The sequence below is a fragment of the Anabrus simplex genome, chromosome 4 (assembly GCF_040414725.1).
Source record: "Anabrus simplex isolate iqAnaSimp1 chromosome 4, ASM4041472v1, whole genome shotgun sequence".
Taxonomy (NCBI): Eukaryota; Metazoa; Arthropoda; class Insecta; order Orthoptera; family Tettigoniidae; genus Anabrus; species Anabrus simplex.
In genome coordinates, this window is record NC_090268.1 from 204,672,996 (window position 1) to 204,686,065 (window position 13,070).

General features: G+C 38.7%; 1 protein-coding gene across 1 annotated transcript in view; it reads left to right on the forward strand.

The window, feature by feature from the left end:
- The window catches only part of Tnks (tankyrase), a 334,181-nt gene that overhangs the window by 168,852 nt on the left and 152,259 nt on the right, over positions 1 to 13,070 (forward strand). The window contains exon 11 of the mRNA XM_067146370.2: positions 410 to 629. Coding sequence (XP_067002471.2) covers positions 410 to 629 — 220 coding nt within the window. The remainder of the gene's footprint in view (positions 1 to 409; positions 630 to 13,070) is intronic.

The window sequence follows — 13,070 nt, forward strand, 5'->3', positions numbered from 1 at the left end:
ACGTGATAACCCACGGCATTTTCCTCTTCGTGAGAGCTCCAGCGATGAAGATGAGTGTCAGGTAGAAAAGAGAAGCAAACTTCCCAGACGTATCCTTACGACAGACAGCCGACTGACAGGAAACAAGCTTGCTCATGATTCAGTTAACATCTGTCTTGTCTACTTTCTTGCGAAGTTGGTGTGTAAATGCTGATGTCCATCCATTTGGCAGCTTCTGCTCTTTTTACTGTTTATTAAATAGGGAAAATACATAATTATTTTAATGTTAAGTTGGCATCATTGAAAACTTTTATCATAAAGTGAAAAATCTTAAACTCAAAGTCTAGAGTATCAAATGTAAAGAGAAATGGTAACATTCGGTATCTAATAATTAGTTTACTACATATGACTTGTTTTTGTTTCTTGCTAGCATGGTGCAGATGCAAGTAAGAAGAATAGAGATGGAGCAACTCCCCTTGATTTAGTCCGTGATGGAGATCAAGATGTAGCTGATCTTCTTCGTGGCAATGCTGCACTTCTTGATGCTGCGAAGAAGGGAAATCTTGCTCGAGTGCAGAGGCTTGTTACATCAGAAAATATAAATTGCCGTGATGCCCAGGGTCGCAACTCTACTCCTTTACATTTAGCAGGTAAAATATTCCACTTCATTCCAAAATACTACACTACTCAGCAAGAAAAAGAAAAACGCTAGGTATTTCAGACAAAATTTTAAACATTTAACTTTCAACTTCAACATTTAAAACTTAGTAAATTTCAAACATTGTAACAATGTGGCAAAATATCATAAATTAATTAGCCCTTTTGAAAAATTTCAGCACAGTAGTTGAGAAACATTATTGATCATGACAATCAGGGACACGCGGCTGTGAGCTTGCATCCGGGAGATAGTGGGTTCGAATCCCACTGTCGGCAGCCCTGAAGATGGTTTTCCGTGGTTTCCCATTTTCACACCAGGGAAATTCTGGGGCTGTACCTTAATGAAGGCTATGGCTGCTTCCTTCCAACTCCTGGGCCTTTCCTATCCCGTCGTCGCAATAAGACCTGCCTGTGTCGGTGCGACGTAAAGCAACTAGGAGAAAAGTACACCAACACCAATTTGGAAATATCAAAACGACCTCTACACTGTTGTATGGATGTCCATTTGTTGACTTGTTTGCAACACATTTCCATTGCCTCAGTAATTAGTACAGTGGAACCTCGATTCTCTGTTTTTGGCAGGACCACGAATAAAAACATTAAACACAGGAAAACGGAAAATTTGGAAATGAATGAACCATCAACAATTTGGCTAAACGTCACAAAAATGAAATGTATAATAACAAATACAGTAAAGACAATACGCGACACTTCCGGATTTAGCCTTGTTAAAATGGGAGACAAGTCGCAAGTGGTACTCATAGTGGCTTGACCTGAAAATTCGCACTAAATTCAAATATCAATGGAAATGTATATATGGAAATGAATAAATAAATTACATCTAGAAAGAAAGTGTTACTAAGATATTACTTCAAAGTTGCTAAAGCAATTCTGGATAAGTGAATGAAGAATTAACAGGTTTTACCAGGTTATTATTTAAAGACTGAAATTAGACATATCATCAAGATGTGAAATGGACTGCTGCATTACTTTTTTAGCTTTAGAATTCCTGCCTGAACGTTCACGGCTAGATTTTTCTTTTTATCTAATTTAAAAGCATTGTATCATATTAAAACACTTGTCAACAAAAATGTCGGCACATTCCTTACACACGATTCAATGAATTTAAATTTAAGAGCAGGACAATTTTCCTTTTAACTTGAAGCCTACTAACAAAAAGAAAATCTATAAATTTAGCCTCAAAAAATTCAAACTTTCCCCATAAGCAGTATTTGCCATAATGCCATTACATTACGGTAAAGCAAATTTGCATCATCATATTGTTTCAACAAAATATGTACATTTCTTAAATCACCCATATTTTCTTCAGTGCTTGACAATGTATTGCGGCATTTCAAATGGGGTAACTTGGAACGCAACCAGCCACACACATCTGCATATGTATTTTCCTGAATTAAATCTAACCCACAGATCACACCTACAACAACACATCGGTATTGAAGGTTAACTGCTGCACTAAACAATAAAATATGCGTATTATATTTAAAGCCAGTTAAAATATGGGTTGAGCAGGTCAGAAGATTATGAAGTACTATAAAAATCTCTTTACCAAGCTCAATAGCTGCAGTCGCTTAAGTGCGGCCAGTATCCAGTATTCGGGAGATAGTGGGTTTGATCCCCACTGTTGGCAGCCCTGAAGATTCTTTTCCGTGGTTTCCCATTTTCACACCAGGCAAATGCTGGGGCTGTACCTTAATTAAGGCCACGGCCGCTTCCTTCCCACTCCTAGCCCTTTCTTGTCCCATCGTCGCCATAAGACCTATCTGTGTCAGTGCGACGTAAAGCAACTTGCAAAAAAAAATATTTTTATCACTGGGAGAATATATATGCAAACACAATATTACTTACATTTTCTTGTCACGAGGGAAACGGAAGAAAGACCGCGCATTCTTCTGTACTTCATAGTGCAGCCAGACAGCAAATATCTTTCCCCTCATGTTGAGAGGAGATATCAAGGAATGACACGCTACTATTTAATTATGTCAACTCACTGAAAACGCATAAATAACACCAAAAACTTCAGACACAAATACACGTGCTCTTGTGACAGAATCAGTAGTTCTCAGGTCAGTCCACTAGAGAGAACTCTAATAGCTGTCCCCTTGATATCTCGCTGAGTATCGCGTATTGTCTCTACTGTATTTGATAATAATAATCCTAGAAACACTCCTACACCAAACCAAACTACAGCCCCACTGGGCCTTCGCCTACCAAGCAACCGCTGCTCAGTCCGAAGGCCTGCAGATTACGAGGTGACACATGGTCATTGTGACGAATCCTCTCAGCCGTTATTCCTGGCTCTCTAGACCAGGGTTGCAGTGTCACCATTAGGTAGCTCCTCAATTAAAGGTAATCTTAGGCTGAGTGGGGTGTGGAACCAGCCCTCATATCCAGGTAAAAATGCTTGACCTGGCCAGGAATCAAACCCGGGCTTTCCGGGTGAGAGGCAGGCAAGTTAGACCATCGGGCCGGCTTCAAACATTAATTTCTGGTACGCGAGTTAAAAAATCTTGAAACTTTACATTCAGTTTTACTGGGGAAACTTCGTCAGTTTCCCGTGAAAACTACTTTCAGTTCAGCAACTTCGATCAGCCAAACACTTTGAAAAATCGAATAACGCCAAGCCACATAACAATCGACCACAAGTAATTTTTAATTATCTAATCTAACACAATAAAGCACATTAGATACAAAAGCGCCCATCAAGATAGTGAAATCCCTTTTTTTTATTTTTTTACCTTCCATTGTAATTTGGTCACTGGTATACTGTTCATAGTCACTTTCTGGAAATCTTGTATCCCGTAAATTAGGCCTACACAGACTTTTATGTTGAACTCAAGAATATGGTTTCGAATCAAGTTCTCAAATGCATTATGTTCATTTCTGCCCATCGCTAATCACAATCAAATTGGGAAGAGAAAAACTATCATCAAAGTTCAGAAATTATGGTTATTCGTGACCTTGAGCTCAGCTTGAAAACGCGCTTGCTATACAAGTCAGTACGAGTCAGAAATGATACAGACTTTTTAAATGTAACGTGCGCAAGTAAAACGACTGCAGTTTTTATAACATTTTAACACAAAAACGTAAAATTTCTAGTCTTATCTTAGAACCAAAACAGTAATAGGCAATCTCAAAACCTCCCATGGGTTTATGTATGTAAGGTGCAACATCTGTTCTGGTCTCGATAACATAATCATATATGATAATATTAAAATACTAATTTGTGTTAAGAAGGGGCAGCTTTGATTCCTGTCTGAAAGCCCAGTGACTAGACAGTGTCCTGAGGGAAGTGCCGAAAACCTGTTCGGCGAGACAATTAAAGAAATGTAAAAAAAATGAAAGAAAGAAAGAAAGAAAAAGAAAGAAAGAACATCTAACCCTGGACATAATGTAGACCTAGACATTTTACAAGTACGAACATTTGACAAAACATGTTCCGTCTTCAAGTAGAGACAAGTTGTCCATTTCAAGACCGTATTGATGAATATAATCAAGAAGTTAGTAAAATAACCACCTAATCGATACTTTATTATTGCCTCAGGCAAAATTGAATATAAATTAGAACTTGCAGGACATGTTTCGACTACTTAGTGGTCCTCTTCAGCTGTATAAAGAAAGAATTGAGAAGAAAAACATTAGCACAATAAGCACAAATAATAAAAGTTCTTTGGAGACTGCTTTGTTTAAAAATGGAGGTCATCAGAACAGAATATCTTGCCTCTCGTTCTTGTTTGGAAAAGATGTTTATTCTGCGCTGTCTGGAGGGTTTGTCTTTGAGCGTGACCTGGTGAAGTAACGATGTGGCACAGCCTGACATTTCATGCAAAGCTCTGGAGAGAAGGGAAGTAGAGTTTTGTCGTCATCTAAAATATCCTGTGAGGGAGGAGGGAGATTGGGCTGTGCTTCTGCGATGTCATGTTTGATTTATATCTCTTGTCCGTCTTGTCTGTTTTATGTTTACCTATTCCAAGTATTTACTAATGTTCTCGTATAAGATGTTTTTTTGCTCGTTTTCGTTAAGATTCTCTTCACCGTTTTCTAATTTATCAAGAACGATGTGGATGTTTTCCAGGTTGTTCATTAGATTTCCTTTATTTAACATACAGATAATTTGAAGGTCCTGTCTGATATTGGTGAATTTGTGGTTGGACTTTTTCATATGGGATCCCATGGCAGAGAATCTTTTGTATTTTTCAGCATTGACGTGTTCTTGATATTGTGACCGTTCATGGGACGCCTAACTCGGAGATGATAATAAATTTTATAATTTCGCTCGACTAGAATTCAGGGGTTTACATGATCTTCCACTCAGGGCATGGTCCTTCAGAAAGGAAGCGGTCACATCCTATCAATAATTAGTCCGATAATAATCTGACATCAGTTCAAGATAATAAGTTCACTAAAACTAGGCATAAATGAATATTTGCAATGAGAAATTGGAAGTATAATAATTTTAATAACATGAAATTAACTGGCTACAACTGAACAACTGAATATGCAACGTAAAAAAATATATTAACTTTGTGCATCAATACCGCACCGTATTAAAGAATCAAGTCCATCTTGAAAAATAATTGTCAGTCATTAAGTTAAAATCACATCATTACGCAACACTGTTTCATTTAAATAAAATATAAATTGATATAATGGAAAATCAGCGATTTCAGTCACAAATCGTTCATCTTGTTTGTTCATTTCTGACGTATTACTAGACGAACCTGTCCTCCCTGCTCTACTTCTCTTATTACTTCATTATAATTACCTAACTAACTGAGTAATAACTTGAATTTTCTAACAGCACATGATAAACACCGAAAATCCATCAAATACATAATAATATCAGTGCTCCATAATCAATTAACTGCATGTCTCCGTCCAACCAACGGCGTCATGTGGCTGCACTGACATAAATAAGCAAACTATCAAGTGCCAGACGATCTGCGTTGCATCGGCTCTATTCCATCCTGCTGAAAATACACCTACAGCGCTAACTTACTACATCTAGCAATACCACAAGTTGATCTACAGTACAGGTGACAATAATTTCACAATCTAATTGTCGTTCGAGTAGCTTGTCGAAGACCCTACTCGTATATTCGTAAATACATTCCGCTACCCATGTGATACCAAATTAAACTCATGTCAGCTCGCATGTCTAACCAAACTCTTCGAAAAGCATTCAAACAACGCTACGAAACACGCTCATCTAATAAACTCAAATATACGCGGCGGAAATACCTCTCAATACTATTATCCTAACCATTGGCCATCTCAAAGAATTAAATTACTACCGCAATTCACCACTCAATAAATCTCTGCTTATACCGTTAACTATACCTTTAGATGACCCTACATATTTTACGCTTCACAATGTCCACCACATAATGAGAAATCATCATCCCCTACATAAATGAGCTAAATATCTTTGAAGAGCTTCACTATTATTCATACAACCATCACTGAGTCGATCCACTAAACATATCACAACACTCCGCGGAATTATACATTACCATAAGATCACCACTTCAAATATTTCACACATCAGCACATCAAAACTTACCTGTGGCATTCAAGATCACACACGCCTTATAACTGTTCCACAAACACCGAAAACAACGCAGGAAAGATCGCCTAACCCTAGTATTCACCAACGGAAAACGATATTCTAATATACGCAGTAGCATTACATGAAGTTACCAACACCGTTAGCACGTTAGAACATTCAAGTCATTTCATTTTATATCACCTGTGTGACATTTAAAAAAAAATCTACTTCTACTATAAGCATCTACAAGTAAACAAGAAGGGCAAGGTTCGACTACTCATCTGACTTCTTCGTTTTTCCATGGGTATTGGTCGTCAGGTTATTTCTTCAGCCATCTCATTCATTTCGGCAGAGTGCGGATCCACCAGGATCCTACTGGTTTACTCGGACATCTCTTCTATATGAACTTCCTTATTCACAAATATAGGCAACATCTTGAGTTCAACCTGAAACTTGAACAGAATGGTTAGATCGAATTCGTACAGATTTTTTTAAATCCACTGTTACAGATTAATACTGGCCTGTGTAAATTTTATATCGCTCAATGCTATACTTAGTTTGTTAACGTATTTAGGCCTCAACTTCTTCAATTTTATGAGCTTTAATTCGGATATACGGGCTGAGGTCTCTATTGCTTCACGATCCTTTTTGTACCATACAAGAATTGACATTTTAAAACAAATTCCAACTTCATTGTTTCAATAAAAAAAACGAGGCTGCTTTCCATAAGCTACATAACTACGATCCTGATTTCTTTACATCTGGTTTTGACATTGAGGAACGTTATCACAGAGATCCACAAAGGAACACACGCTACTATTGTTTGTTCTTTCCACTTGAAATACGTCACGCCACATGCCTGTTAGATAATTAAATGCATATAATTCCGGCTCAGTCCATGGCCTCCTTAATGTCTGTTATACTAGATGTGATGTCTGGCCTATTTCTTCTCAACTGTTACTGCACATATTTATTGATACCCGCTTGTAACTACACGGTTTTTCACGCGGTCCGATGTGTACCACGGGGTTCCGAGCTTGATCTATCGATTCTCATCCATAAGATCTACTATCAATTCGCGAGTTGTGTCGGCTCATATCTTACGAATATATAAATTCGCCGCACATCAACAGTTATTTTACCACCATGCCGTCCACATGCATTTATCATGCTTATGACCTTCAATGACTCCCTGACATGTAATTGCACGTCATTGGAAGGTCATAATATCTAATTAAGAAGTTCCTTCCAGATTGTCCCACGTAAGTTTTTTTTACATCGAGTACAAGTTAGCTTATAAATACCAGATTTCTGGAATTCATCATCTTTAAGTTTATTAGCTTTATTGTGACTAAAGAACCTATGTTTTGTGTTGTAGTTGGTTGAGAAGGCTACTTTGGTGTTGTGTTTCTTGAATAAGTTGGTGATTTCGTAAATCTTCGGGTTATTGAAGGTGAACTTGACATATCCTTTTTCTTTTTCTGAAAGCTGGAATCCCATATGAAAAAGTCCAACCACAAATTCACCAATATCAGACAGGACCTTCAAATTATCTGTATGTTAAATAAAGGAAATCTAATGAACAACCTGGAAAACATCCACATCGTTCTTGATAAATTCGAAAACGGTGAAGAGAATCTTAACGAAAACAACGAGCAAAAAAACATCTTATACAAGAACATTAGTAAATACTTGGAATGGGTAGACATAAAACAGACAAGACGGAGAAGAGATATAATCAAACACGACATCGCAGAAGCACAGCCCAATCTCCCTCCTCCCTCACATGATATTTTAGATGACGACAAAACTCTACTTCCCTTCTCTCCAGAGCTTTGCATGAAATGTCAGGCTGTGCCGCATCGTTACTTCACCAGGTCGCGCTCAAAGACAAACCCTCCAGACAGCGCAGAATAAACATCTTTTCCAAACAAGAACGAGAGGCAAGATGTCCTGTTCTGATGACCTCCATTTTTAAACAAAGGAGTCTCCAAAGAACTTTTATTATTTGTGCTTATTGTGCTAATGTTTTTCTTCTCAATTCTTTCTCTATACAGCTGAAGAGGACCACTAAGTAGTCCAAACATGTCCTGTAAGTTCTAATTTATATTCAATTTTGCCTGAGGCAATAATAAAGTATCGATTAGGTGGTTATTTTACTAACTTCTTGATTCAAGTAGAGACGTCGAAATGCGGTCTGTCTCCTTCCACTTGTTGTGGCCACCCTCTGCTTAATGATTTCCAAGGATTCTCTAAACCATACCATTTGAATGTGATGCTGAGTTGTTCCCTTATGCAAATTCACTGCTGATCGCTCTTCCAATACAGTACTTGCTCTAATTGTTGCAATGATGGGACGTTAACGCCAAGATCCATAAGTATGCCGTAGCTGTTCTTTTATGAGATACAGTTTCTTGAAAAATGCTTGATCGAGGATTTAGCCTTGATTGGCCTGAAATTTCTGGACGGTTGATCCGTGAAATTGTTTCTTCGAGGAACGGATAATGTGGGATTATTACAATGTGATTTAATTAGAATGCTTGCAGGACCACGTAATTTGAGTGAATAATACAGGGAAACGTAGTTTCTGGGAACGTACAATCGAGGTTCTACTGTATTACCATCTCTAGCTGCAGTTACAGTTGTATTCGATGCTTAGAACGCAATCTTGAATGTTCTCTTATAGTATGAGCTCCCATTTGCATAGAACGGAGTCCGAAGTTGAGCCAGTCTGTCAGGAGAATGACTCCTAGCACGTCTTCCAAGCATATCCCAGACATGCTCTGTCAGGTTTAGGTCGGGACTATAAGCAGGCTGCTCCATGTGCGCTCAATCCCGACTTCATCCAGGTACTCGCATACCCTCATGGCAATGTGTAAGTGAACATTATCATGCATCAGGATGAAGTTCTCGCTGATGACAGATGCGAAAGTCACCGTGTGATCCATTAAAATCTCCTCAAAACAGTATGTAAGTTGGCAGTCAGACTCCCATTCTTAACGAATACAATCTCTGTGTTATAGTTCATTATATTCATGTCCGTATTGATGAATCTCACAGTTATATAAACCTAATTTTATATATATATATATATGATTAATCAGTACTACTGTCTAGAAGTACATGTATTTACACTAAGAAATACACCATCTGCAGGACCAGTTTAGATCGACAATCAATCCTTAGCTGCTTCAGACCCTCTGTTGGTGGGGGATGGAGATGAAGAATACACCCACTGTATCCCCTGCTTGTCGGAAGAGGCGACTAAAATGATCGACCGAGGCTCGGACGTGGATTTTGATTTTGTAACATGTGTTGACCTCCTATGGATGGGAGGGGCTGAATACATCCCAGGGTAAGCCCTGCCTGTCATAGAAGGTGACTAAAAGGCTCATATGACCATCGGTTCCCTTTATTTTCTCTCTCTCTCTCTCTCTCAAAACCGCTTCAAAATTCTTGATGTGCTTGCTGCCCGGATAATGGGCCTATTATGTGTCTGATTGCGCTCAAAAGCCCAGCGGTATTCCCAAAAATCACGTCAGGTGGGAACGCCATTTACCCGCACAGTAGTATCCGCCTGACAACACAGATCCCCGCACAGCTGAATCCCAGAAGAACATATTATTAATTGTTGATTAATTTTTAAAATCTATACTTATTACTTTGTACACGCTATGGGGTACATGCTATTGCAGGTGATTGGAGAAAGGGAGTCCTAATGCCCATTACCTCAGTCATTCCGTGTTAAAAATCGTCCAACATCGGACCCCGAGCAATACCTGGTAAGACCAGATGGGTATTGCCTTGGCTGCTTGGTTCAGCTACAGAGGCCTCTGATCGGAGTAGGTGGCATTTGGTGAAGATGTATTGGGGTATGTCTTTGAAACAGCATACGCCTGCCCACGGTGGTCCGCCACCGTAGTCTTTAACATTCTATTCCGTCAGGGGGCAACCCCGTGGGAACAGGCGCAGCCTGTTAGTATGGGATCCGGCTTCCGTAAGTTCCTGCTTGCTACCAAAATGGATCGGTACGATTTTAAGCAGGTTAAATCGATCCTTTTCAGTAGAGACCTGGTGAAATTGAAGATCCCAAGAAAATGCGCATTGGTTGTTTGTTTTCAAAGACTCGCACAGAGTTCAAGCTGATCATTTGATTAAGTGCAACCATTTTGACAAAATCCCCATAATAGTGGAGGAGAAAAAATCCTTGAATCTGTTTTGCGGAGTCATCTTTCACCTCAACCTTATTTTGAACACTGACGATGAGTTGAAGGAAGACATGAACCTTGGCATGTTACACGTCCGCCACATTACGCGCAAAGTCAGTGATGCCGATGTTGCCATGGGGGCCTTCAATGTCTCTTTCAAGTTGTCAGTGTTACCAGACAAAGTCAAGGTAACAACCTAACGTTTTGATGTGAAGCCGTACATTCCACCTCCTATGTGGTGCTATTAATGCCAGAGATTCAGACACATGGTATCTCGTTGTTCAAATCAGTCTGTGTGTGGTACAAGTGGAAGAGAAGCTCATGGCATGGAAGAGTGCAGAAAAATGAATCAATAACAGCAAATTTCCACCTTTTTGATACTTATATTTGCTTTAAGCAAATCAATCTATCAGTCATATGCAGTACATGTTTCATTCCATTTGGAACATCTTCAGCTCTATTACAACACTTACGTGAAATTACAAAGTACAGCAGAAGTCCGTTATAGCGAGAATTCATAACAGCGAAAAATTTACTCGCTATAACGGATTGTCGTTATATCCAATTTTTGTATAAAAGTCGGAAAACCCTTCATGCGCATTAAAATCGGTATGAAACGGCAATCAGTGTGTTCAAAACTTGTGTTTCTGAAGATGATATCCACACTACGGCTTGCTTGTTTGTTATTTTTCGTAATCCAATACTGTGTGAAAGTGTATGTTTAATTTCATTCTGAAAAAAATATAGTACTGTATTTCTCCGAATCCACGATGAACCCCACTTTTCCCGTCAAAACATTTAAATCAGGCTCAAAAAGAAGTTTGTAAAATCATATGAATGCCTTGTTGTACAGTAGGCCTACGCATTTTTAGACTATTTTTAGACGCCGAACATTGACTTTCGTCACGCCGTATTATTTTTTTTGCGGCTGCACAATTATTCTTTATTTCCGCAGGTTTAAGGACCATTAACTTAACATTGGCATCATAATAACGAAGAGAACTCGTTGAAAATTTTCTGGCAATACCTATTCCATGTGTGTCTACAATACAACGATCCATCAGGAAATTATTCTTGCTGTCTATAAAACTGTTACTTTTACACAGCATTAGATATAACCGGCTACCGCTACACGCACGTCTCGCTTGTCGAGTTCGGCCAAATTCAGCGGCTAGCGATGTATAGGCCTAATCGGGAATGTTGAAAGTCAACGAATGAGTTTATTGCGCCACGGTATGGCCATTCTGCCCTTGCGTTTTTCATGCACATACCTTACAATTTTATCTTCGACTTCTTTAATGCGTCCTTGTTGCGGACCACTGAATGCTTTTGTACACATTTTTTTAGCTCTTTGTCTTCACGCTAACGCCAAATATTGGCTTTAGTTAGGCCTATGCCATATTTTCTTGTGGCTGCACAATTATTCTACATTTCCGAGTGTTTAATAAACAGGAGATCTACTCCTCTTTGGAGTCTCATGTCTGATGATACAGAAAAACGTTGCTGCCTTCCTTCGTTTTGTTTGCAGAGGTGAGGTAGACCTTTGCTCTTAGACGGTCTTCCTCTTTTCTTTGGCATTTTTTGCTGTAAGGTAAACAGACCCAGGGCAACGTGGCGCTTATATGTGAGGCAAGGAATCTTCCCCATCATATCACAATATGCAATGTATGAGTTCACAAATGTCATTTCTATGAAGCCATAAAACAACTGATGCCACCATTTCTTCGACTTAACGATCTATGTAGGATGCTAAAAGGTTTGTTTTGTCACCTATTCAATACATATAAAATGTATGTATAAAATATATGTATTGAATAGGTGACAAAACAAACCTTTTAGCATCCTACATTCAGTATCTTCAATACGGATAACAATGATTTTTATCACTTAACGATCTATCTCGTACATTAATCTCAGCATGTCAGCTTTGTCAACCCCTCCCATTAGTTCATTGTAGTTTTTCACAATTGTTGGTGCTTCCACTTCTATTTTTTTTTTTACCATCCTTCATTGTTCTTGTAACTACACACGTCTCACTACCATAATAATTTGAAAGTAAATGGACAGTGAGATTATCTTTCCACTTTACATAAAGAAGACCCTGGTCTGTTATTCGGTAATCAAAATCCCCTCCCTTCAAATCTTTATCCTTGGCAAGAGCTGGAAGACCTTGTCTCTTAGATCGCATTGTCCCACATGCAAATATGCTTTCAGGCTTCAAACTTTCAAGAAGTGGCACAAAAGAGAAATAGTTATCCATTACTACAACGTAGTTTTTACCCCTGAGTGATGAGGTCAAATTCTTCATTACTGATCCTCCAAGTCCGAAATCAGTTTTTGCACTGTCATTTTTCTTACCTTGGTACACATCAACACCAGAGTTTATAGCCTCTTTTTTTATCGGTTTGATGGATGGACATCCCTTTCGTAAAATCGTACTTTCGTCTATAGATTGAAACAAATCTGGTTTTGTGAGCCTCTGGAAATTATTAACACTAGAAAAACGGTAGGGTCATTTTTGAACCTTTTATGATTTCAACACTCTCCTGTTGCCATAATTTATCTTGGATTTCATTCAGACTGTATGGCTTTTCATCACTTAGGCTTTATTCGCTGTCATTAAAATTTGGATGCCCCAGCCCCCTAACAGCTTGGCC